At 35.6% G+C, this 27,291-nt stretch overlaps 1 protein-coding gene across 8 annotated transcripts in view; it reads left to right on the forward strand.

The window, feature by feature from the left end:
* LOC143258648 (uncharacterized) overlaps positions 1-16,345 on the forward strand; it is a 91,103-nt gene extending 74,758 nt beyond the window's left edge. For all 8 annotated transcript variants that reach the window (XM_076517913.1, XM_076517918.1, XM_076517916.1 and 5 more), the window contains one exon: positions 12,873-16,345. In XM_076517913.1, the coding sequence (XP_076374028.1) occupies positions 12,873-14,629 (1,757 nt within the window). In that variant the 3' untranslated portion in view covers positions 14,630-16,345. The remainder of the gene's footprint in view (positions 1-12,872) is intronic.
* The last annotated feature ends 10,946 nt before the right edge of the window (positions 16,346-27,291 follow it).

Consider the following 27,291-nt stretch of genomic DNA (forward strand, 5'->3'; position numbering starts at 1 on the left):
TTATACATCATGTGTGCAGCTAGTTCTTTTACTGATTACTCAACATTCAATTAGTATAATATCACTTTAATTTTTATTTAGATATGTTTTGTTTGTTTTTCTATTTCTTAGAATTTGCAGGGTAACAAGTAAAGTCAGTGGGAACTTTACATAATTAATACTCAGAATGTTTGAGTGTTAGAAAATACATTACCAGCTTTCTTTGGCAGGGTTAAAGAACATTGATAGTGTCAAGTTCAAAAGTGTGTCTTTGCTGACTTTAATTTATTTTTATTCAAATATTTGATAACGTAAGTCACACTATATCCTTTCAAATTAATAAGTTCTTATTTTAAATGTAAAGAATTATTTTTAAAATGAACAATTGAACAACCTTAATTCATTTAGGCCCAGCATGGCCAGACGGTTAGGGCACTCAACTCGTAATGCGAGGGTCGCGAGTTCAAATCCCCATCACACCAGCTTTCAGTGATGGTCAATTCCACTATCCACCAAAAGGTTTGGTTTGTTTTGAATTTCGCGCAAAGCTACACAAGGGCTATATGCGCTAACCGTCCCTAATTTAGCCGTGTAAGACTAGAGGGAAGGCAACTAGTCACCCACCGCCAACGCTTGGGCTACTCTTTCAGTAACGACTGTCCCACTATTCGTTACGCCCCTACGTCTGAAAGAGCGTGTAGTTGGTTAGACTTGGTGTAGAGAAGAGAAAAACCAATTAACTCTTGTTAATTTTAGGAAAAAATTGAAATTATATTCTTCTTTTACATTCCTACTCACAGAGCAGACAATCAGTTACATTCCACCTTGATTAAACATTTTTAGTTATGTAATACAAAGTTGTGTGTTTCATTTGTTGTAAGAAGTTTCTAATTGGGTCTTAAATGATGTAGTGGAGAATCAATGCTCACCAGATGAATTCGATGACTTGTTATGCTTTGAACAATGTAGAAATAGCATTTATAAGATAAATAACAAAATATGTATTGATGTAATCAGAAGAAAACGTGGAGTTTTATTACAGAAAATAATGTGAAATCAGATGGTTTTATTTGAAGAATATACTTTTTTTTTCGGTTTGAAAGCTCAAGGTAAAACATTCAATATATTTTGTTGTAAATTGATTGGATAAAGCATATCACACATTAGCGATGCTTAAGCATATGTTGGCTACAAAGTACTGCCTTAGAAGGCATGGAAAGTTTATTTAAGAGAAATGCGGAAGTTCACGTTCTGTAGTGATATTTTCTTACAAGTTCTTTTCTGCATCTCTCAACTAAACTGATTCATTTCACACTTGACACTCTAGAGCTTTAAAGCTGGTATTTGTTTCGCTAGAGGGAGTTAAAATCACAACGAACCCATAAAAATTAATTTGTCCAGAGAAGCATCGCAATTATTCTTTGAGGATTGTAACAAGCAAATATTAATTATTCACTGAATTTGTGATTTAAAATATAATAATAAAATTTCCGCGATGTTTCGATGATGCTTGCAGTAAGAAAAGGTGATGAAGTCACTTTTAAATACAAGAAGAAATAACATTTTATTAACTCTATTAGTTACTTTTTATGCTGTTTAAGAAACTGAACGTATTTATGAAACGGAGCAACTTTTAAGTCACTTTTTTTGTAAAGAATCAGTGAAAAGATATACCTAGGTTTATAATGGATGTTAAACAAGGTCATTAATATGCATTGTCATGAGCATTGATAATATGCATGCTTAATTATTCTATTTTATTTATGGAAAGACGTTACGAGCTAACGTTAAAAGAGAGTTAATAAAAATAAGTCCAAGCCGATAATTCTCAAAATTATTCAAAGTAGATTCCGAGCTATATGTGTTTTTCACGAACTATATCGTGACTCACAGGCAGGCCTGGCATGGCCAAGCGCGTAAGGCGTGCGACTCGTAATCCGAGGGTCGCGGGTTCGCGCCCGCGTCGCGCTAAACTTGCTCGCCCTCCCAGCCGTGGGGGTGTATAATGTGACGGTCAATCCCACTATTCGTTGGTAAAAGAGTAGCCCAAGAGTTGGCGGTGGGTGGTGATGACTAGCTGCCTTCCCTCTAGTCTTACACTGCAAAATTAGGGACGGCTAGCACAGATAGCCCTCGAGTAGCTTTGTGCGAAATTCCAAAACAACCAACGACTCACAGGCTTGTGGAATTGATGGATCACAGAGAAATATGTTCCATTAGCACTCCCTAGCTATATCGACATTTGGGCAAGTGTTGTAGCGAAGATAAAGGATTAGTGTCACCAGGCTGAAGAGATTCTACGGTGAAGCAATACCACATCACTGTCTTTTTCATGATTACCTATGATTACCAGATAATTACAACGTCAAGCCCAACATGGTTTGCGAATCTTTTTTTTTTTTTTCTTTTGATTCTTCTTTAATTAGGTGGTCATTGTTGTCAGGGTGATGCATTGTGTAGTATGTGGCTGTAGACGCGAGAGTCTGGACGATTTATTTAACGCACATACACACACACATATACACGCACAGGCACAAGGAGTAAAAAGTCCATCTGTCTTGAATGTGTTCGTGCATATACATACATACATATACACACACACACATATATATATAGAAAACTAGGCATGAGTTGAAAAACAAAAAGCACGAATCACGTTCAAGTTCCACAGCCATTAATTATTCATCCATTCCCTGAATGATCCACAATCAAAAAGAGAACGCAATCATGATGAGTCTGAGCTGACGGAGCTTGGGGTCAATAAGATATCATTTCTCTTGTCCTCCTCTTTATCCTTTTGTGTGTTTCTGCACCACTGCCTTCAAGAAATGAGGGGTTAGACTTTATACTGTGCCCTGGGGTGAAGTCTAGGTTCTTTGAAAGAACAGGTGGGGCCTGTAGTAGCTCATGTGAAAAGTAACTCCAATTCTACTTCTGTCAAACCAATAACCTAGCGAATCATTATGTCTTAAAAGAAGTGAGTCTTGACTCTGTGAAAAAAAAAGTTTGTTTCCGGACTCTAAGAAAAAATATTGTAAGTTATTTTTGTTGTAGTAAACCGTTCTTATTTGATGCTGCACTTCAGAACACACATTAATCAGCCAATGATTTTGTTTTTGTTTTCTGCGCGTTAATAAATCGTTATTGAAATTTTCTATCAGTACTTAAAATAACAAGTACACTGAATTAACTTACTTGATATTCCATGCATAATTATATAACATTAAGATCTGGTAGATATAGGAGCATATGGTTGATACATTATTATAAATTGTTTGTTGCTGGCACCCACAAATTCTTATTAATAACTAGCCAAAGTACTCGGCTTCACTCGGGTTATTAGGTTGATAGTGCGTGTATTCCGAACTCATTTTAGCATGAAAATGTAACCTATATACCTTTTCTAATTTAGCAACATGCCATAAAAGCCACTGCTGGAACAAATTGTTACCGAAACTCAATGACTCATTAAAAAGATGCGCACATGCGTGTGCATATACATGTATATAAGTAATAATACCCAGGTGCACACCCTCAGCATTTAGCAAGTATGCAAAATTTCAGGTTTCTAGGTTTGCTCGTCTTAGAGCTATGGCGACCACACGCACAAACAAACCCACAAATACACAATTTTATTATTATAGATTTACCTTTAAAAACTGTTATTTTAGTTACAATAAAGAATTACTATGTTTTCGGTTTGATAATGTTCATGTAGATGATTTGTGATTTGTTTCTTGATTACTTGTGAGTCTCATAACTGTACTTAATGGGCAGTTATTGTTGTCAAGTGGGGGCTATTAATTCTTCATTTTGATCTAAATATGTTCCGAGTTCTGGATTTCTTGTGTTTAGTCATTATTGAGTTTTATATTATGCATTTCGGTAGTGGATACCTTAAGAGAAAAAATACATGATGACGAAGTTATTGTTATTTTGACGACTCCTAAACATGGGACTTGATATAATAGGCCGGGCATGAGTTAGCGGCTAACATGTCTGTCTGTGAAATAGAGGGTTCATTGTTCGCATTCAGTCACTAAACAATAACACTTCACATTTACGGACTCTGAGTACGCCAGAAGAGTGGCGCTCACAATCCACTATTCGATCGCAGTATCCCAAGAATTGGCGACTAGTGCTTGACTGACTTTCCTCAAGTTTATCAGGGATGACCAAGAGAATTGGCCCTTGTGTAACTTTGTACGAATATTCGATGCAGGTAAACAAATTTAATGTATTGTATAGAATATTACTAAATTTTTAGAATGTCAGCCAATAAAAAAAAAGTAAACACATTTTTAATAACCTTTAGCATTTACCGCTGTGCCATTTGGCGATACCCTTTAAAGCACAGAAACCTAACATATAGAACAGAAGGCGCACATAACTCCTCTTTTTCCAGTTAGTGTAAGTACACTATTATTAACAGTTCTTTCAGATTTATTTCGCTTCTTCTTTGCTACCCACTTTCATATAAATATACTCTTCAAAACAAGAAACGCAAAAGGGATATTCTTGTTATTTTAAAGAGAAATATATGTAATAACGTTACAAGCTCAGAGTATGTGATGTTACATGTGTTAAGGCACTGATTATCAGTCCAAAATGACAATAAAAGTTGTGCACTTTGAAAACGGAGGAAAACATCGGATTTTTCGCCAAAACGCATGCGTGTCCAATAAATTTGTTTGAGAGATCTGCATGTTCTGCAAGTGCAACATGTGCAAAATCCCTATAAAAGTGACGGGTTCTCGGTTTCCATAGCTCAGTGTTAAGCCACCGACACGCAATACAGTTACGCCAAGACTGACTGAAGCACAACGCAACAACGCCATTGGTCGATTGGAAGCAGGTGAATCTCGATCAGATGTTGCCAGAGCTGTGAATGTCCACCCAAGCACCATCACAAGGCTATGGAATCGTCACCAACAACATGGATCAACTCGTGACCGTCCACGATCTGGCAGACCTCGTGTGACCACGCCAGGACAAGATCGCTACATCCGGTTACGTCACCTTCAGGATAGGACTACCACTGCGACGTCTACTACCTCAACCATACCAGGGCTGCGTAGGATTCCCGATCAGACCGTACGTAACCGTCTACGAGATGCAGGAATCCGACCTCAACGTCCAGTCAGAGGCGTCATCCTCACCCAGCAACATCGTCAAGCACGGCTGCAGTGGACTCGAGCACATCGGGTATGGCCTCATCGACGATGGAGGCATGTTTGGTTCAGCGATGAATCACGTTTTATGCTTCGTAGGCAGGATGGAAGAACCCGTGTTTACCGTCGCCGAGGTGAACGTTTTGCAGCAAACTGTGTGCAGGATGTTGACAGATATGGTGGTGGCAGCGTCATGATGTGGGCTGTCATCGCCTACAATGCCAGAACAGGCCTTTTGCACATTTGAGAGAATCTTACGGCTCAACGATACGTCGACGAGATTCTTAGGCCCCATGTGCAACCCATCATGATGAACGTCAACGACGTTTTTCAATATGACAACGCCCGTCCTCACACCAGCCCGTCTCACCACTGTCTTCTTCAGACACCACAACATCAACGTTCTTCCCTGGCCCTCCAGATCACCAGATTTAAACCCCATCGAACATCTTTGGGACGAGTTGGACCGACGTCTGCGACTGCGACAACCTCAACCTTAGACTCTACCTCAGCTTGCAGCAGCTTTGCAGGCTGAGTGGACAGCCATTCCACAGGATGTGATTCGTCATCTCATCGCTTCCATGGGCAGGAGATGCCAAGCAGTTATTGATGCTCACGGGGGACATACTCGTTATTGACGTTGAGTGACGTTAAACTTCACCTAGTGAGCATGGACTTCGCCTTTGTAGACTTTGAATGTTCAGCAGTGAATGTGCAAAGTTTAACACATGTCATACAGAACTACCCGGAATAAACTTGTTAACAATTTGTCTCATATTTCGTCTTTTGCGTTTCTTTTTTGGAAGAGTGTGTATATATATATATATATATATATATATACTTTTTGTTACCTTTCAAATAACACATTAACAAACGACTGAATTTTTGGTTATATTGTGTGTGTGTTTTCTTATAGCAAAGTCACATCGAGCTATCTGCTGAGTTCACCGAGTGGGTGTATGTGTCCTCAGGAGAAAACAAATATAAATACATTAGAATCTTAAATAGAATGTATCTGAAACTTGTTTTCGGTTTGCACGATTTTTAGATTACTTTAAATTTATCTTCCTAATTACATCTTTACAATAAGAATTGAATTATACTTTCTTTATAAACGAAGTTAAAGAATGGTTCGTATTTATTGAAAGCTTAAAATATCAGAAGCATATCATTAATTCATCATTTTATGTCATCTAAGTACAGAGGTTCTCAAAGTTTTGTCCTAGGATCCTGAATGTTCGCAAAAAAGTGTTTGGAACCGTAACAAATACACAAAATACGCAATACTATTAAGGTATTAGTACCCATGAATTCATTTAGTAGGGCCCTTAATCAAGATGACAAAATTATTAATCCACAAAGTCAGTGGTTTTCATAATCTTAATTCATCTTATGAATTGAAAATCTAGATTAAATTGTGTGAAGCATTTCTTTTATTCGTTTCTTTTTTTGTAGTTAATTACAAATGACTCTTTGGTGTTTCCTGTAGAGACCACCCACTGGCACAGCGACATGTCTGCGGACTTATAGCGCTAGAAATCGGGTTCGATACCCATGTGAACAGTGTATAATTCGTCATTTGTGTGTCTTTGTGCTTCACAACAAAGAACAGCCCTTTGTATTTTTTATTCATTTGAATTTTATATGACACTTTATTCTGGTGGAATGTTAGGTTGTCCAGAAATAAATGTCGTTTTTAAACTTCAAAGTTTGGAAAAAATATTAACCAGTGCTGTAAAACATGTTTTAATCAAATTAAGCATCATTTGCTTCAACACATTTTTGCCAACCTGTAACGATGCTGTTTATCCTCCTGCTGTAGAAACCAGAGTTTCTATGGTCAGTGAGCTTCCTGAAAGCTACTTTTGTAGCTACCTTGTTTTGAAAGCGTTTATTGTTAAAAAATTTGTCAAAGTGATTAAAAAAGTGAAAATCTGTAGAGGAAAAGTCTAAGAAATAAGGTGGACGAGGCAGAATCTCGAGTCCCAGTTTGTTCAACTTTTGAAGCGTCATCCTTGACAGGTTTCATGACGTCAATTTTGTTGATCTTCAGTCAACTCATACGGAATCCACTTATCCAACTTTTTCGTTTTTTCCAATCACACTCAGGTGGTTGGCAATGCTTGATTTGCTTGTACCTAGCTTTTCTGCAAGCTCATGTGCTATTGTGCGACGGTCTGTCCTAACTGCTTCCCTTAATGTGATTTTATCTTAGGATGGCTTCATTCCACAACCTTCGTGGTCTTCAAAACTTTCATCTCAATGTCGAAACTTTTGGAACTAATGCTGAACTGTACGTTCAGTAACAGATACATGGCTGAATATCTGTTTGATGTTCCATGTAGTTTCGATAGTTTTACGTCCAAGTTTGAAGTCATAGAGGAAAATCAGACGAAAGTCATTCTTGTATATGCTGTCTTGGGGATTACGAAACTTACTTTGAGTAGAGCTGAAACAGCAGATAATTAAACCACCTAGTAAGCGATAGACGTTGGATTAAACCAACCAATGATAAGTTACTCAGTATTCAGCTTCTAAATATCATCGTGTAATTTCTGAAATTTATTTCTAGACAATCTAATACAATTTATTTTTCAGAAAGAGAACTAAAATATTATCTGTTAAGCTAGAAAAGTTTCTTTCAAACATTTAGTAGGAGGAATTTTTGGATAGAAAGATGTAAACTCATCAACTGAATGAAGACTGTTCTAGTAAATCAGAAATTTCTTTATTCTATCAGTTGAAGACAATTCAAATAAATTAATGACGTTTTTTGACTTATCACCTATAAGCTGTATTGGTAAAATAATGCGTTTTTATGACCTATCAGTTGAAAACCACTGGTAAATCAAGGACGAATTTGACCAATCGTTTAAAGATTGTACTAGTAAATTAGGGACTCTTCTTTAACCTATCACTGAAAGTTCTTTTAGTAAATCAAGAAATTTCTTTATTCTATCAGTTGAAGAACACACTGGTGAATCAGAGATTTGTTATCCTATCAATTAACGGTTTTGGAAAGTTGGGTATTTTTGTGATCTAGTAGTTGAAGTTTGGCCTGGCATGACCAGGTGATTAGGGCTCTCGACTCGTGATTCGAGGTTCGCAGATTCAAATCTCCGTCACACGAAACATGCTGGCCCTTTCAGCCGTGGGGGCATCATAATGTGAGGGTCAATCCCACTATTCGTTGGTAAAATAGTAGCCCAAAGCTTGGCTCTTCGTGATAATGACTAGCTGCCTTCCCTCTTGTCTTAGCTGCTAAATTGGAAACGGCTAGCGCAGATAGCCCTCGTGTAGCTTTGAGCGAAATTCAAAAACAAACAAACAAATAAACAGTTGGTTGAAGCTCACTCTGTGAGATTGAATGTAATAACTTAATAAACCTGGATTCCTTATTTCTTTTTCTAATGTGTGAAGTTCTCATGTGGGTGAACGGTAAATTTCGTGGTTCGATTTTCCTCGGTAGACATATAGCCACATTGCAGCGTTGCGCTAAGAAAACAATAATATATGAAAGTCTACTTTAAATTATAAACAGCCTTAACGTTCGCTCTTGATATCGTACTTGTGGTTATTTCTTACCATTGACAAAATTGATATACTTAATTAATATATATAAATACTTCTCATATAATACCAGGTACATTTAACGGATTATGAATTACCAGTCTAGGAGTTTTTTTTCATTTTCATACGATTCGTACCCATTATTTGTAAGAAATTTTATTTTTTATCATAATTCCCTTTTCTTCCTTCTTTATTTAAAATACTTGTTAATTTTCGAATTACCTTCATGCCAAACTTTTATTGTAAAATGTGTAAAGGTTTAGTTTACCTAGGTCATTGTGTATTCTATGCCACTTCTCAGTTATAAGTAACATTCATGCACGTCAGCTTAACTTAAGCTTTTCAACAATAAATAAATCAAAGAAAATGAATGAGTAGGCTTTGTTAATTGCACAAAGAAAGTACGTAATGAGACATATTTCTGGTACCAGCAGGCTGGCTTGCCTAAGCAAGGGGTGGATCACGAAAGATATTTTATGGGAGCACGCCCCCTAGTTGCCATAATTTTGTACGATTTTTCTTTGGGTTCTCCAGTCGGATTTTAGGTGAAGGGTTTGTTTCGTGACTTTAGACGGAACTCAAATTCTAACTCGTGTGTTTCAAACGGAAAATTACATTGTGTCATTGCTAGAGGTGGATGCTGTTATTTATTCCTACGTGGTGGCTATGTCTTTCATTAGTCTAGGGCGTGAGGCGCTCCCCCTCTTCTCTTCTATTTCGTATTTATAAGTAGAAGGGAATGAAATAGAGCCCTGCCCTTTTGCAGAGTCAAAGAGAGCACGAGCTCGTATTATCCTGGTATTGTGTAGGGCATGATTTAAATGATGAGATTTGTGAATGCCACTCAGTCAAACAGGTTCCACCCTCAATAGAGGTGTTTTGCTGACGGGGCGTAACCTTTAAAAATGGTGATAACTTATCTTAGATCTCTTCTTCGTGAATTACCCCTTTACATGACGTCGAAGAAAAGTCCGGTATTCAAGAGGCCTCTTGTGGATGGCACCCTAATAATGAAATCTAATCCGTGGACGCAGTGATACAGCTTTATTCGTTTGCATTCTACCGAGTCAGGGATGTACATGATTGCGAACATTACGTCAACGGCTTCTGACCTTGTTCATCGTTCGTTCACATTTAACGAAATTCACAAATTACAGTGTTTGTTCTGTTGAGACTGGTCTGAAACAGAGATACGTTTTTAATTGAGGGTCCAGGTTTCTTCCCCAAATAAGCTTTAACAAATAACCACAGGCAAGGGTGTTCTTGGTAGTTCTGAATGTTTATATAATATTCTCTGTATTGCACAAAAGTAGCTCTATTTCGGTGTCAGTTTCTTCAGAGATACATTACATTCTAACAAATAGTTACAAAGAAAACTGTAGACTTCCAACCGAAATCGATAAGTATTTACTACCGTAGCAAAAGAGAGAGAAAGAAAATAAAAAGAGTTATTCACTACTTACAAGCAAGGAACGAATAAAACTAAGGTTAAAAATTCGTTTCTAATGCTCTCTAACGTCATTGATTAGTTTCTATGTGTTAGTGGTAACAGATTAGCAAGCTTTCTTTTAGACATTCTTTAAAAAAAAAGTTTATTGTTGTTGTTTTTTAAGAAAAAATATTGTTTGTTGTTGAACACAAACCTACACAATGGGCTATCTGTGCTGTGCCTACTACGATTATCGGAACTATATTTTTATATAGTTAGCTTTCGAGTTAAAATGCTGAGTCACCGTGGGCGTGAGAAAAACAGAGACATGCGAAGCGAAACTAAAATAGATTCTAAATACATTCAGAACCAACCAAGTTGTTGATACTTTCGATGAAAAAAATAATGTATACTGGCATTGCACGAGAGTTAACAAAACTTAGTTTTATTACAATCAAGTAGAAAAATGAAATATAAAAAAAAGATGGTTTAGAATGTATTTAGTAAAATACCTAAGAAAACTAAAGTTTTCCTCTGTTAACAAGTCAATCATATATTTGAATTATGAATTGTTTCTCATTTGCGTCTCAATAATCTTCCCAACTATTTGACACATGCAGGTTTACTTCAGCCAAATGTATAATACAAAACTCTTGGAGAATGTAGCCTGGTTCATATAACCCGCACTATTGCAATACGTAGTTTGAACCGTTCTGCTATAATGCATACATTGTCAAATTCCTCTATATTCATCGTATTATTTCAGCATAGTCATTATTGATTGCAGTAACTTAGGATGGTGTTTAATCATTATGTACTGCATTTTAATTCAATATAATGTGTATTTAATACACGCTATGTTATTTCAGTATGTTATTTAAAGGCTTTATCTGTTGGTTTATTTTGTTTTCATTATTAAGAACAAATCCACTGAATAAGCTATTTGTGCTTTCCCCACCGCAACATCGAACGCCGATTTTTATCATGGTAAGTCTTTAGGCTTACTACCGATTCACTGTGAAGATTGCTTAAAAACAATATGCAAAATACATTACTGTTGCATATAATACAAATTTTCTGTGAATATATTACCACATATATACATACTGTATTACAGAGAGTTGAGTTGAGCATGTTATGCTAATACGAATATGGAGTCTTACCGCATCATTAGTCCATATCGCTACGGTCGATTATTATCTATCTGAAGACTGTGTATTTTGGTAATAACCCTGCAGTGAAGTTTCCATTGCAAAAGAATCAGTCATAAGGTAGTTATTTTCAAAGCAAACCATTCCTCCCTGTATGACTTCATAATCCATCTAGCTCATAAAAATGTAGGTTTACCAACTCACCTTTCAATATATGATCACAGAGAAACACATAGGCGTTGTCACCAGCGAACTGGCGTAATGTTGCCTAGGCACGTGAGCTGCTTTTACCAACGATCATTGTGTTTGTAGATTTTCACCTCACTTTGCTTATTACGGGTTTGGTACAGCTTGTTGCAGGTCCCATTCTAGATGTTCATAATTCCCGAAGTTAATCCATATTTATTCATTATCCAGTGCCATTACGTACATGAGCTATCGCATCTTGTACATTCTACATTCCCGAGCTAACGTCTTCATGAACATTTTATATCGTAAAAGCTTCTTATATACGCTTTCCAAAAGCGACCGGTTGCCAATGACATCATCCGTTACTTATCGTATGTTAAACAATGTAGTTTTGAAGCGTGCCATTCCATATCGACCTTATTTGTATATGGTTTTCTCATGACTTGTTCGTTTCCATAAGCATATTCAAAACTGTTTATATGTAACATACCCAACCTTTCCATGTGTGTATAGATACGCACAGGGTTGTGTTTGTGGACTAACAGCGCTAAAAACTGAGTTTTGATGCTCCTGGTGGGCAGAGCATAGATACCCAATTTGATAGTTTTGTGCTTAACTTCAAATAAACAAACATTACTCAACAAATGTCGAATCTGAAAGGTTAACACTTTGCCTAGTATGGGGAATGTCTGACAGCATTTTTTTAACTTTTAAAGATATAACTAAAATTATTTATTTCATTTTTTCTTCTGCAGCAGTAATACTTTTAAAAACAAACAACTTTTGAAACCTTCTTTCTTAACGTTTTTCATAATTCATGGAAATAATTTTGTTTATGTATTGTTTTACAGATCATATTATGTTTTTAAAGCTGTTTTACAAGACAATTTTCTCTAATCTAGTTTTCTTCTACAAAGTGTTTAATGACATGGTAAACAAATTTACATTCAATACCTCAAAAAAAAATCCATTCCAATAGTTGATTTCTTAAAACCCATTTCATTGGTTATGGTATATGGTAAAGATTGCTGCTAAGAATTGTCTCGTTAATTCATTCTAGCACGTCACTAATTAAGCATAATAATTCATAACTTGTCACTCTTTTAATCCTCTTTTTATTCTAAAATAATTGAACATAACAACTAAAGTAAAACATATTTATCACTTTAGAGAATTTAACATTTGACACATAAATTACAATTCTGTAAATGACAGAATATGTTTTTTAAGAATATTATTGTTTATTACTGTTTGTGAAATGTTAATTTTTCACTCGTTTCTTTTGACTAAAGTTTCTGCTATTTACAAAACTTTTGTGTAAGCGAATTCAGTTTGCATAAATTTAACTTAGCATGAATTATAACTTTTCATTTGTATTTTCAGAGTACACCAATCTTCCATCTGGGTGCATAATTTGTGCATGGTGTCAAAAAGTGGGAATGAAGCTTTTTACTTTGAAAACAACCAATGGCAGTAAAGCATTTTGTAGCGAACTCTGCTTTACTCAGTGTCGAAGAGCTTCTTTTAAGAAGAACAAAGTCTGTGATTGGTGTAAACATGTACGACACACTGTTAACTACGTCGACTTTCAGGATGGAGAACAACAGCTCCAATTCTGTAGTGACAAGTGCTTAAACCAGTACAGAATGAATATATTTTGCAAAGAGACCCAAGCTCATCTCCAAATGCATCCACATTTGAAAGAAGCTGCCTGTAAAATATCAACTAGTGGCTCAATGAACCTGATTACTCCTGAGCTTTGGCTTCAAGACTGCAAAACACCAGGTTTCACAAATGGTCATGGTCCCAAGAGCTCAGAGACAATGGAGGATCGAGATACTCCACCAGCAGAAAGAAATAAAAGGACGACGTCTTCCACTCCATTTTCCCTCAGCGCCTCAGGAAACTCCTCTTTCAGAGAGAATGAAATACCAATTCGGCAGTCTTCCAAAGGGAAAGAACAAGATAAACCACGTCGATCTACTCGTAGCTCAACAAAACATAATTGTGAAACAACACTCACACCGTCCCATCGTCACACAGTGCGCTCTCCAAGCATCACAACTCACAGCCCACCCAGTATGAGTCTTCACAGCAGCTTGTTAAACGGTCCTTGTTCAACAGTCAATTCCCACCCAACTCACCCTCCTTCGAATGTGCCTCCTCCTCTCCCTTTTGGTCCTGATCACGTGCGGCCTCAAATGATTTCTCCCAGCATGTATCCGTCACCCCTAAATTTAATGGCTCAGCAACAAATGGAAGCTTTGTTTCGAATGCAGCATGGATTAGGGATCAGACCGAGTCTCGCGCCACTTCCTGTTCCTCCCAGTTTAATGCCACCCATTCCACCCTTGTCACAAACTAGTGTGCCCTGCTCGTTTCCGAGCCCTCAGCCTCATCTACTTCCTCACACTCAAACACACAACTCCTCCTCATCTCATCTCTTTCCTCCAGTGACAGTGATGGTTCCTTGCCCTATTCCTTTTCCTATTCCTATACCTATTCCTATTTTTCTTCCTCTTTCACCTAAACTTTGGGAGAAAGCTAAATCTCAATTTTCAAGCGGAGAAAACGAGTGTCAACCTCAAACGTCTTTAACAGAGAGTTTGGGTAAGCTTCCAAACAACAAAAACGATAAGACCACAAAAACAACTGAAGTTTCTTCTACCAAAAGAGTTGATTCTGTGATAACGAAACTGGTATCTGAGCAGCGGATTCCTTACTCGAGCACGTACTCAAACACTTTACGACTAAGTCCAGGAGGAACAGATAATGTCTCTCATTTTTCAAGCAGAATTACACAGTTGGTTCGTCGAGGAGAAAAATCGTTCGATGAATCCACATCCAGATGCCGTTCTCTCGAAACAGTAAGTACGGACGATGATAATTTTACATCAGAGGACAGCGAATTAGGCGCTTTGGGCACTTCTCGCTTAGACGCCAGTCCTGTTTATTCCTATTCCTTTTCTAACGTCACTCTCAGAGACGAAGACGATAGATTGAATGTGGATCAATCTGCAAATTGCTCTAACTCGGTTGTTAAACCAATCTCTCTTAAACAAAAGCGACCATCTCCAGACTCTGTGAATTCAACTTCCACGTACAAAAGAAAATGTATACAAGACAATTCACCAAAATAAGAATCAAAATTGAACTAGGATAGACTAATAGCATTATCTCATAATTAACGGATGCCTCGAATAATTTCGTCTGTTTCAAATTCGCTCCCTACTCAATTCCTTTTAATCATTTCATACAAGACCAAATCACTCCAGCCTTTGTCTGGTAGTAATTATTCAGTTGTCCGTCCGATACTTCTAATTATTCAGTGTTATAAAGTACAAGCTACTTAGACAGATTAATAAAGAGATTCATTGATTTAATTTATTATATTGACAAGAAGTAGGCATAATATTATTAAATTTAGCATTTTAAAAACATAAACTATGAACAGTTAAACTGTTGTCCTTATTTTGTGACTTCTCCAACAGTTTTAACACTTTATCAGTATATCGTTTTCTGTTGTTTGTTCTGTTTTATGCGCTATCTCAACATTATCTTGGTACTACTCAGTTATAAGAAAAAGTGAAAGACGACCTATTTAAAAGTGGCATTTAATTAAACTGCGTCAGGTTAAGATTTTGTTGGTCTTTTCAAAATTGTTATATTGATATGCAACCAATCCGCATTATTATATGACGTGGGTAACGCTGAATCGAAGCATGATGTTTAATGAAACATCAAACAAGGCTGTATCCACTTCATTCAGACTAAATATATTTAAATGGTCTGAATGAAAATATCTTAGGGTAAGGTTGAGAATGGAGTTTTAAAAACCTATTAGCAGATATGTTTTGATATATAATTTCTTGTACCTTGCAATCAATACTGTCTCAAATGTTAAAACCTGGTGATTTATTTAGTTATATAAGTATTTCATACCTTAAATTTTGTATTACTGGAAAATATTATTCTTATTATATCAACAAAATATCTAACTGTTTCACCAATGAGTTATTATTTTCCTTCATTCACATAGAAACAATTGAATGTTGCATTATGAAATCTGAGCTTATATTTACAATCATTGCAATTTGACTGAGCTGTGTAATTCGCTCTTAGTTATCTTTAATATTTGAGAATTTTATTTCTGACAAACAGTTCATAACCTTGTGAAATTAAAAGTACATTTTCAGGCTAGTGAACACTTACAAACTGTACATAATTAGAGTTTATGAAAATAATCCATAGTGTGCAATTAAATTTAATTTTAATTTTAATGGAAACTATTTTGGTCATGAAATTTACAAACTGTACGTTATTAGCTTTTATGAAAATAACGCATAGTGTGCAATTCAGTTTACTTTTGTTTTCAATGGAAAATATTTTGGTCATGACGTTGTTTCTGTCCGCTGAAGGAATAATCTTTGTTCCAACATTGTAATTTTTACGGTTTAGGAAGATTTTAATGTAAATAAGTATATTTCAAGCTGTACAGACTTTCGTGTTTGTCTTTGTGTAATATATGTTTATAAAGGTTCCATTTAAAATACTTCGGAACTTTTTAGACTAAATTCTTTTGCTTTTGTTTAGTAGTGAGCTGTTTAATATATCTATCTATCTCTATATATATATATAATGCTTCAGACATTATATAAGGTCTTTGTCATCTAGAACCGATTTGTAAATAGGTTAAAAGCAGGCAAGCTTGAGCTCATTTTATTAGCACAACAGTCTCAAAGATTTAAGCTTCGTCACGAAACTATATATACGGTTGTGAATGTACATTTAAATGTGTCATATAAACTCTTGTTTCTCTCCTCGACCTTTGGGAAATAAAGTAAGTTTTACAGTCATTTAAGTCATTCTTTATTTATTGATTGTACTAAAGAACATTTTTAAAGTAGCAAAATATCTAGGCCCGGCTCATGCTCTAAGGGGTTGAAAGAACAAGCATGTTTGATGCGACGGGGAAGTAATAATATTACGGTCAATCCCACGGTTGGTGAAAGAGTAGCCCAAGAGTTGGCGGTGGGTGATGATGACTAGCTTCCTTCCCTCTAGTCTTACACTGCTAAATTAGGAACGGCTAGCTTTCGTGTAGCTTTGCGCCAAATTCAAAAACAAATAAACCAAATATCTTACTATAAGCTATGTTTTAAACAACAAAAGGAATTATGAACATGCCATTTTTTAATCTAATGATTATTTTCTGTGCTAAAACTACAGGAGTTATTTCTGAAAACAAACTACACAAAATTATTCTGAATCAATTTAATATTTTTTCGGAGTTCTAAATCTACTATCGCTGTATTTTTTAAAACAATTTATTTAACTGAGATCTGTAGAAATTACTGGGGGCTATCTGTGCTAGCTATCCCTAATTTAGAAGCAATAAACAAGAAAGAAAGTAATTAGTCAACACTACTAAATGCTGGGCTACTCCTTACCAAGGAAAAGTTGAATTGACCAGCACATTACAACGCCTTCAGGATTGAAAGAGCGAGCACATTCGGTAACTGGATTCATGCTAGCATCCCGCAGATTGCGAGTCGAGCACTCAAGCAACCAGACCATTCCAGACCACTCAAATATAGTATTTATGATTCACTGTTTTTTAATGTTAAATTTACTATTAATTACATACCAACATGCAATGTATTTTATATTAATTACACATTGTCGTGTGCATTACATTTATCCCAGTGGAAATATTGTCGTTGAAATATATTATTACGCCGGTAGAACTAATTAATCAAAATAAAATACTCGAAGATATCCAATTAATAACAATAAGTATAAAATTAAATAAAATGTTGTGTCACAAAAAGAATATCCGATCGCATAATTGTATAAAAGATTAGCAATCTCGTGCATTCATTGAATTTAGGCACATTCCTGTTTTGGTGCGACTATCAAGTACATTTTATTTTATACTTTACAGACCTTCCAGAATGTAACTTTCGAGAAAAAATGTACCTAATTTTTGCAATGTAATTAAGCTTAAGAAAGTAATTTTATGAACCTAGATTGTCGAATGATCTCGTTTCACTATTCGTATGACCAATATCTTTCTCTTACACAACTAAAGTTATTATTAGGTTTTTTAATAAGTGAGGGTTTATTACATGAATCGTGTCCAAAGGAAATTTCCTTCAACACTCGTAATTATTATCAGTTAATCGATTTTTTTGTTTAGTTAATAACATTGACATAAGAAACAACATAGAACTGTCATCTTTATCGACTAGTTATTCACCTTGTTAAGAAAATATTAAATAACTAAACATCACTGTGGAAATTGAACGACTCAGAAAACATTGTACCTGGAATATTAAATGCGTGTACGCGTGTAAACAGGAAAATCTTATAATAGACTCGTGATGTCATAGGAACATAAGCTTGGAAGGTTTTATTAAAAAAAAAATTCTATGAAAATCAAGCTAATATATGTCACTAAAGTATTTGGCTCTCAATGTTTGATCTTATTTTAATTATTTATATTCGAGGATTAATGTATTTTATTTAGTTTTTCATCATAGATAGATACAATTTTCACTTAATGTGTTACACAACTCACATCAACGAGTGATTTGTCCCTAGGTACTATTGTTTAAATATTTAACAACTTGAAACACAAATCCAATATATTTAACTATACGCATCAGCTGTTCTAAAACTGCGGGTCACAAAAGACAGGCCCGGTATGGCCAGGTGGTTAAGGCACTCGAATCGTAATCTGAGAGTCGCGGATTCGAATTCCCATCATACCAAACATGCTTGCCCTTTCAGCTGTGGGGGCGTTTTAGTGTCACGGTCAATCCCACTATTCGTTGGTAAAAGAGTAGCCCAAGAGTTAGCGGTGGGTGGTGATGACTAGCTGCCTTCCATCTAGTCTTACACTGCTAAAGTAGGGACGGCTAGCGCAGATAGCCCTCGAATAGCTTTGCGCAAAATTCAAAAAACAAAATATATCTTTTTTTTTTTTGTTGTGAAATTATCTACAAAATAATGATCCTAAATCGATTTTGAACAAGAAAAATACAGAAAATATATTTGATAGCAGTACTAGACTTTAATGAAATTTATTAGAATGGTAATTCTAGTCGTCCAGTTAAGCAGAAGCCCCAGAAAAACTGCCTAAATGCTCAGACGGGTTGTGTGTAAGTTCGAAAAGTTTGGGAATAGGTACGTGAACGCCATCAGCCTTCTCCAACAAAGACCTGATAGACTAGATGGAAGACAGATTTCAATAGCACCCACCGCCTATACTTGGTTTATTTTAATCGAATAGTCGCCGTAAGATGTGACTGTTTATTTCGATTATTTTATTCTTATTATTATTTTGGTTAAAACCTATATTTACTATCGGAATGTATGTGGACTTTTTCAGCTTTTTAAGCAAATGGAAACTATAATACATCAAACTGCTTGTCAATCTATGAGTCTTGATTGATTACAACGTCACTAATAACATAAGACTAGCGAGTATTCAAATGTAGTTACTACTAATATTGCAATGAATCCCATTAATATTTTTGTCTTTGTCCTCTGTCCCCCAGTAGAGCAGCAGTAGAGTGTTGTAAACTCACAACACTAGAAACCGGTTTTTGATACCTGTGGAAGGTAAAGCACAGATATTCCTTTGTGTAATTTTGTGCTTAATTTCAAACAGTCTTAAACTTGGCCCTCTAGTTATTGTAACATAACTGTTTGTTTGTTTCAGTACAAAGATACACAATACACAATGGATTATCTGTTCAGTCCACCACGTATACTCGAACCCCAAATTTTAACATTCTAGGTTCATAAACTTACAGCCAATCCACTGTAGAACATCATAATAGGACATTAGTGATTTTGCCTTCTTTAGATCATATCCTTACACTGAATGTTGGTAAAGGCAAAAATATAAAATGTCTATAAATATTGCTGTATGTGGATTCTACCGGAAATGAATGGTGAGAAAGCAAGTCAGCAGTCTTCGTGATCAAAGACGTTTAACTGATATTTTCTTATGAAAATTCAGTACAAGTATACAGAAATAATGACTGGGGCAACAGGTCTCATACGAATAAAAGCTGCAAGGATCATTTCTAACACCAGTTCTCTGAAGAACTTTTATTTATTTTGCTAAGCCTACGTGCTTGCTTTATTTGACTAACTCAGCTTTATATAACACGATGATTTTTCAATTTCCAAACTTTTATTTTGTTCTGCTTTTTAAAATCATTAAACTTTATTATCTTGTTAAGTATTTTAAACAGTTGATTTTCTCCATCGCGTATGCTATTATCAAAATGGTATCCCCATAACAAGAGATACAATTTTTAACTTTAATCAATAATAACCTACACAAAGAAAAGGCACCACACCTGACCCAGCAATAAACAAATGAAATTATTTCGAAATAAAAATTAGACATCTTGAATATAGTTGTAATTAAGTCAATCTTCATAAAAAGTCATAAAGGTGCAATATCACAATACTTCACAGCACACACTTCCTGTACTCAGCCTTTTAAGGTCTGTAGGTACGAATTGTAAAGGCAATTGCTTAAGCTTCTTCAAAATTATTTGTTGAATGGTCACAAGCTCTCTGATCGTTGGTCATTCTTTTGGTCAAGTGACCTGGGAAGATCAAGTACTTCTTGGGTCTCTACCTCCATCCTTGACTGTTGGTTTAGTCCTTGATCAGTCTTGGACGAAACCAACATAAGTTCTCTGGCATAATTCGTTCCGGTAGTTAGGAAAACCCATTATTACATCATGCAGCCACTGTATGCGTGCAACAAGTCGTTTTCGCACGTGAATGACCCTTATCAGCCATGTCCATGAAGTACGAACCAGATTTTCCTTGTTTTCTGATAAATATTTGGTTTTTTTTTTGTTTGTTATCAATGTAAATATTAGTTCACAGAAACAGTTCCATAAATACCGATGGAGAAAACATGGAGTACTAACCTTATTTTTGCACATAAAAACTCTTTTAAAATAAAATTAATTCTATATCCAGCTACCGAACCAACCAGTAGTAGGTGGCCTTAGGTTATATAAAACATTTACTAGTTTTAATGGTTAGAGATACTTGTATCTATTTTTATAAGGCAGGATTAAGTTTTCAGGGTTCTTAATGATGTAATATGTATTTATTTTGCCAATATAATCCACTGATTTATTTTGAAGTCTGTCTTACAACATATGGATGTTTGGTTAATTGTGTAGAAAGATTGTAAAATAATTTTATGTGGCAATTCTGTATGCTTTAGTGATTATTGAATTTTGGATTATCCGTAAACTGTGTATGTGTGTGATTTGGTTTCAATGCTGGTCAGGCATACTCAACCACTGAACGTATATTTTATAGATTTTGTGTACGTTTTCGGTTCTTGCGCTACAAACCAGGAAAGGTTTTTTTTTTTTTATGAACTTCGCTCAAAGCTACTCGTGAGCAATCTGAGCTGGTCGTCCCTAGTTTAGCACTAATAAATTAGATGGAAGGCAGCTAATCAACATCATTCACTGTCCACTCTTGGCTTACTCTTTTATCAGCGAACAGTAAGATTGACCATAATTTTATAACACCCTCATGGCTGAAAAAGCGAGCACGTTCGGTGACGAAGATTCGAACCCGCAACTTGCTGATTGCGATTCTTAATTGCGATTCCGCTTCATACCAAGCGGAAGAAAAAAAGAGCTCTGTGATGTCTATCAAGAAGAACTCAACGCAGAATAGTTTCGCAAAGTGTGATAATTATGATATATTACGAAAATATCCTTAAATTACTACACACTGATGACATTAGTTTCTGATCATTTAATTTATTTTATAATACATGCATGAAAATAACGACATTTTAAGTAACTGAAATTTTATTTCACAAAGTTGCTTTGTTTCAGTTATTTTAGGCTTTTCTCGCAAAATTACACATACAGCTGTCCCTAATTTTGAAATTGTAGATTAAATAAGGGGAAAGCAAATAGGCTCGACATGGTCAGATGGTTAGGGCGCTCAACTTATAATTTCAGAGTCGCAGGTTTGAATCCCCGTCACACCATACATGCTCGCCCTTTCAGCCGTGGGGGCGTTATAAAGTGACATTCAACCACTCTATTCGTTGGTAAAGATAGTCCAAGAGATGACGGTGGGTGGTGACTACTATCTGCCATGCTTCTAGTTTCACACTTCTAAATTAGGGACGGCCAGCGCAGATAGTCCTTGTGTCGCTTGGAGCGAAATTAAAAAAATAAAAACAAACAAACAGACCGAAGTCAGCTAGACAACACTATCCACCACCAACTCTTGGACTATTCTATGCTTTTCAAATAATGTTTGAAGATGGAAACTGTAGTATTTTAAATGCATTATACTGAAAACGAGTAATATTATACTAAAACGAGTTTGGAGTCTAACCACATCGTTGCAGTCCATGTCAACAGTTTTGGTAACGCTCCATCTGTATTTTTTGATAATAGTACTGCAGCGTTCGTAAAACTTTAATGAAAAAGTATACATTTCTACCTGCAGGATTTTCATAAGTCATCTAGTATATGAGGGTGATACAATTTTTCAAAGCCCATTTCAACTATTTGACCTTAAAGATATCAATAGAAGCTGCATCTAGCAATTTGGTCACTTTGTCTTCGTATGTAATAGCATGAATACCAGTTTCATTCCCAGTCGCTTGAGGTATGAAACAGTTGAACGGATATGTCTCAGAAGCAATGTGTGTATTCGAAACTTTATTCGCTTTTCTTGATTACGTTGAGCATTGTTACCTGTGAAAAAGGGCGGCTTTTGTTATTAAACTTAATGTTTGTAGATTCTGTATGTTGCAAGATGCAACGTGAGGAACGAGTTGTTGCAGTACTTTTTTCGATTTTCCTTGTTCTCAAATGCGATATATGTTCACTTGTTTTGCAATTAAGTAAAGGGAATATCTCCGTCTTGGAAGGCCCAGCATGGCCAGATAGGTTAAGATGTTCGACTCGTAATCCGATGGTCGCGGTTTCGAATCCCCGTCGCACCAAATGTGCTTGCCCTTTCAGCCGTGGGGGCATTATAATGTGACGGTCAATTCTACTATTCGTTGGTAAAAGAGTATCCCAAGAATTGGTGGTGAGTGGTAATGACTAGCTGCCTTTCCTCTATTCCAGCACTGCTGAATCAGGGACGGCTAGCGCAGATAGCCCTTGTGTAGCTTTGCGCGAAATTCCAAAACAAATAAACCGTCTTGGAAAGTTTAAACCTTTGAACTCTAAACAGCTCTTTGTGATATTAGTGTACGAATATTTTGCATCGTTAAGAACTTTTACATACCCATCATGAACGAGACCACAGGCTCACAGAATCTTTGGGTTTAGAAGTAACTATCTTTTCTACTGTTTGTTTAATCTGGCCCTTACCCCAGTAGCGGATCGGAAGGTTCAAGGTTTAAACCGCAATGTTATTTTAACACTGGCGATTTAAAGCAAAGACAGTGAATCCTGCTCTTTGTTTAAGAGTAGTTTCATAAATATCATAAGTTGCTAGCTAGTTGTCCTCACTCTGAATAACTTAATTCATGATACTTATTCCTAAACCTTAGATGTCTGTGACCTGGACAATTAATCCATTGTACCTTACAGGATAATAAATAACAAATAACCCAGAAATCAAACGATATCATATTTAATGCATGACTTTTGTGTGTACAATCATTAACAAGATGTCATTGCATAACTTTATTTGGAATAATTTATCATCAATTAACCTTAGCTTCAATAAAAATACTTTTATATTTATATTTTGTACAGCTACATGTGCATGTACATTTATCAGTAGCAGCAGAAATACTTTAAAAATTGCCTTATGGGATGAAAGAAAACAAACAAAGAAAAATTAACTTTATGTTTCTATAAGATACTAGTTTGTTGTTAACACAAAGCTACAAAATGGGCTATCTGTGCTGTGCCTACACCGTCTCCAGTGGCACAGCAATATATCTGCGGACATTCAACGCAAAAAGCCGGGTTTCGATATCCATGATGGGCAGAGCACAGATAGTTCATTGTGTAGCTTTGTACTTAATTCAAAACAACAACAACAGTTCTAACCCTTAAAACTTACCGCCGAGCCGTGTGGTGGCTATTTGTATTTTGAAATAAGATACCTTTAGAAACGTATTTGCAAGCAAAAAATTGTATTAAGTCAAGCTAAAAACATCTTCGAGTACAATCCTCCCAGCCTGAAAAAAATATAATCAGGGATTTTGTTTAGGAATTGATATTTTTAAAAAGTTTAAAAATTGCAGGCTTATGCAATTTTTACGACATTGATAGAATAAAAATGAATCAGTTTTGATAAAACTTATGTTTAATGGAACTTGAAATTGCTTCTTTGATATTGACTTAGAGATCTTTCTTTTTCATTCGGCGACGTTAAACAATATAAAAAATCTGTTGAGCAGTAAATCCAAACGAAACAAATGGATAATAACAAACTGAGTGCACATTATCCCTTTTAAAAACAATGGGTGCTTACTTTGATTTTATTGTAAACTTTTTACTTTTGTACATATATTATCTGAGCAATCAAGTATTTTTCACTGAGCAAATAACAAATTTTCAAATAATAATTTACTCTTTTTACTAACGTTATACTTTATCTATCCAAATTCTTATACTTTTATACATTTATGAATACTGTCTTGAATCTTCCCGAATTACTTCTAACATAATAAAAGACCAATAAGAAAAATAATAAATGTTAGAATTAAAACTAATCAGATCCAAACAGAGAAACTAAAGAAATTTCAAGCCTTCTCTGTCTTACTAGTTTTCTTTCTTTTTTGTGAATCAACAAAGAAGTGTGTGTAACAAAACATCACTCTGAGCCAACACAGTCAAATAATATTGTCTACTCAGTGAAATGGGAGTGAAAGAAAGAAATTTTATTTTTATATTTATACAGTTGAGTAAAGTATAACGTTATTTTTCTGCCTGTATAAACTAGCTAGAGGCAAAATATTAAGTTAAATCACTAACTTAAAAATAGCCTTACAACCTTTGCAGGTTTAATAACTGTGCGTAGATTGTGGTGCAGTACCTAACTGTTTTTCCTGTAGGCTTCGGTGTTTGAATGACTTCGAAGAAATACATGACCAGTAGAGAAAAAAAAACTGATAAAATTTCTCCTTCTCTGTCAAGAAATAATGGTGGTGATGACTAGCTACCTTCCCTCTAGTTTTACAATGCTAAATTAAGGGCAGCTAGCGCAGATAGCTCTGATGTAACTTTGGGCAAAATTCAAAACAAACCAAACGTAGAAACAGCATAAAAATAGTCCTATGGCCTGCACAGAAGTTTTTTAAACGATTTGCCTAAGTTTGAATCAAATAGTCATAAACTTTTTTTCTGTAAACTTGTGAAACAATAATAACAATTATATGAGAACAAATAGATGAAACCGAGAAACTATTCAGTGACTGTAAGAAAGTAACAATTCTTGGAACTTCTTGTCCTCTCCACAAAATTAAATCATTTCCTTTTTAATGACAAGTGGATGAACTTTGAATTTTTGCTTAACAACTGGAAAATAAGTTATTTTTTGCTATTATCAATATTTTAGCAGCTTTAGCCATTAATATAGAAGGTAATGACTGTTGTTTCAAGAACAAGTCTGGTGTTTGAGGTGGTTTTTGCCTGTATGTGCTATTATAATTTTTCTGAAATTCATGAACGAACCCTGATACAAATCAGTATCGTAGTTCATGATAAAAGTACATCATAAACCTAAAGTTTGGCTCAGGATCAAACACAAAATTTATCACATAATTTATTGATAGTAATGTACCAAAAGTTTGTCTTTTATGTTTGGTTAGCAGTAAAAACAGCACTTAAAATTTATTAACAATTACACCCAAACAGGTATGCTTTAAGGATTGGATTAGCAGAAAACCTACGTTTAGTTAGTTGTGAACATAGATTATTTATCCTAATCAATAGAAAGATAAATTTCATTAACTGTTTAATTAACAAGTATATTAATCTAGGAATACCCGATTTTTTTTTAAGTGTATATTAAACAAAAGAATATAACACAGTTCCGAATCACTACTGAATTAATGTGAATTATGTGGTTAACTTACCAAAACTACTATATTCTTGACATAACAGAAAAAGAAGCTAGATGGATTTTAGTTTACACTTTATATTCAATTGTTTGTTTATTTGTTTTTAAATTTTACGCAAAGCTACACAAAGGCCACCTGCGCTAGCCATCCCTAACTTAGCAGTGTAAAACTAGAGGGAAGGCAGCCAGCCATCACCGCCAACTGCCAACTCTTGGGCTACTTTTTTACTAGAGAATAGTGGGATTGACCTTCATATTGTAATGCCCCCCATGGCTGAAAGGGCGAGAATGTTTGGTGTAACGGAGATTCGAAACCGCGACCCTCAAAATACGAGTCGAGTGCCTTAACTAGCTGGCCATGACGGACCGATATTCAATTGTTTTGTTAGATTTTGCGCGAAGTTACACGCTAGACGTCCCAAAGTTTAAAGCTATAGATTTCTTTGGAAGGCAGCTAATCAATGCTATCCACCATCAGCACCTGTTCTCATCACGCCTAATACAGAAACTTTGACTGTTACTCTAATAGTGTGCACACAGCTTTAACGTGTGTGTTTTGTTTAATTGTTTTTTTTTGTTTTTTTTCTGTATGTAACGTGCAGCAAGTCTCAGAACCTCAGATCCAGAGACCGCCAGTACGCTAACTACTGGACTTTTCTCGCCTTATATTATATTAACTAGAACAATCTCTTCAGATGTGTTACTCATTTATATTTGTATCAGCAAAATCGTATTCTATTTGAAAGAATCACGTGGTATTTATTCAGTTTGGGCCACATTAATTAATTTAATCAGTCACATTTTGTATCTCTGATATGTTATGTAATATTTGTGAAAACGTTAATATTCCAAAACTTTGAGAAAAACAAATCAAATCTGAATTTCCCGTGTGGAGATTTTAAAAGTAATACATGTTTCTATTCTGAAAAGATCACAAATCTACGTGACTCTAGAAAGAAGTGTATATTCATACGATGCTTTCCATGTCCTCTTACTTTAAACAACAAACGACCATAGTTTAGAAAAAGCTCTAAATGGATGCTTTCCAGACCCTGTCATAATAGGCTATCTTCCGACGTTCATTTTTCGTACCTATTCAAAAAGGTTCTAGTTGGGCTTTGAGGGCCCGCTGTGCCGCTCCTCTGGTTCGTAATTACTAGAAATAAGGCGAGGGCGTAGCTACAGAGGGGCGGACCAGCCGCGCGAGCCCTGGCAACAGACAGCTTGGTGGGGGAGGTACAGTGGTCATCTGAGCTACAGATCTGTCTCATGAGAAGTGTAAGTAAATTAGAGGGTTCCTTCTTTGTAGCGCCCGAACGGCGCGGTCGCTACAATAATGAAGGAGAGATAAGTATTTTTTAGGTGTCGTGAACCTAATGACTAGCCGGTAGCTACTGACAGTGTACTGTAACTACCACAATGGTGGTCCTAAATCCCCTCCTTCTTCCGACACGATATTGTAAACATTACTGGTTATGCACAATTGAGGGTGACCACATCTTGAATTAAGTTTTGGCACATGCTATAAAGGTATCCTGCCAAGCGGTTTAATTTCGTGGTCGAACTTCCATCCGATAATTCTTATCCAAAACTTCTGTTACAGAGCTCCAGAAATGAAATACATGTATTATATGTAGTTTGTTTATCTTTTCAATTTAACTAAAAAGCAGACATTAATTTGTCATTCCTT

Source organism: Tachypleus tridentatus, chromosome 8 (genome assembly GCF_004210375.1).
Source record: "Tachypleus tridentatus isolate NWPU-2018 chromosome 8, ASM421037v1, whole genome shotgun sequence".
Classification (NCBI taxonomy): domain Eukaryota; kingdom Metazoa; phylum Arthropoda; class Merostomata; order Xiphosura; family Limulidae; genus Tachypleus; species Tachypleus tridentatus.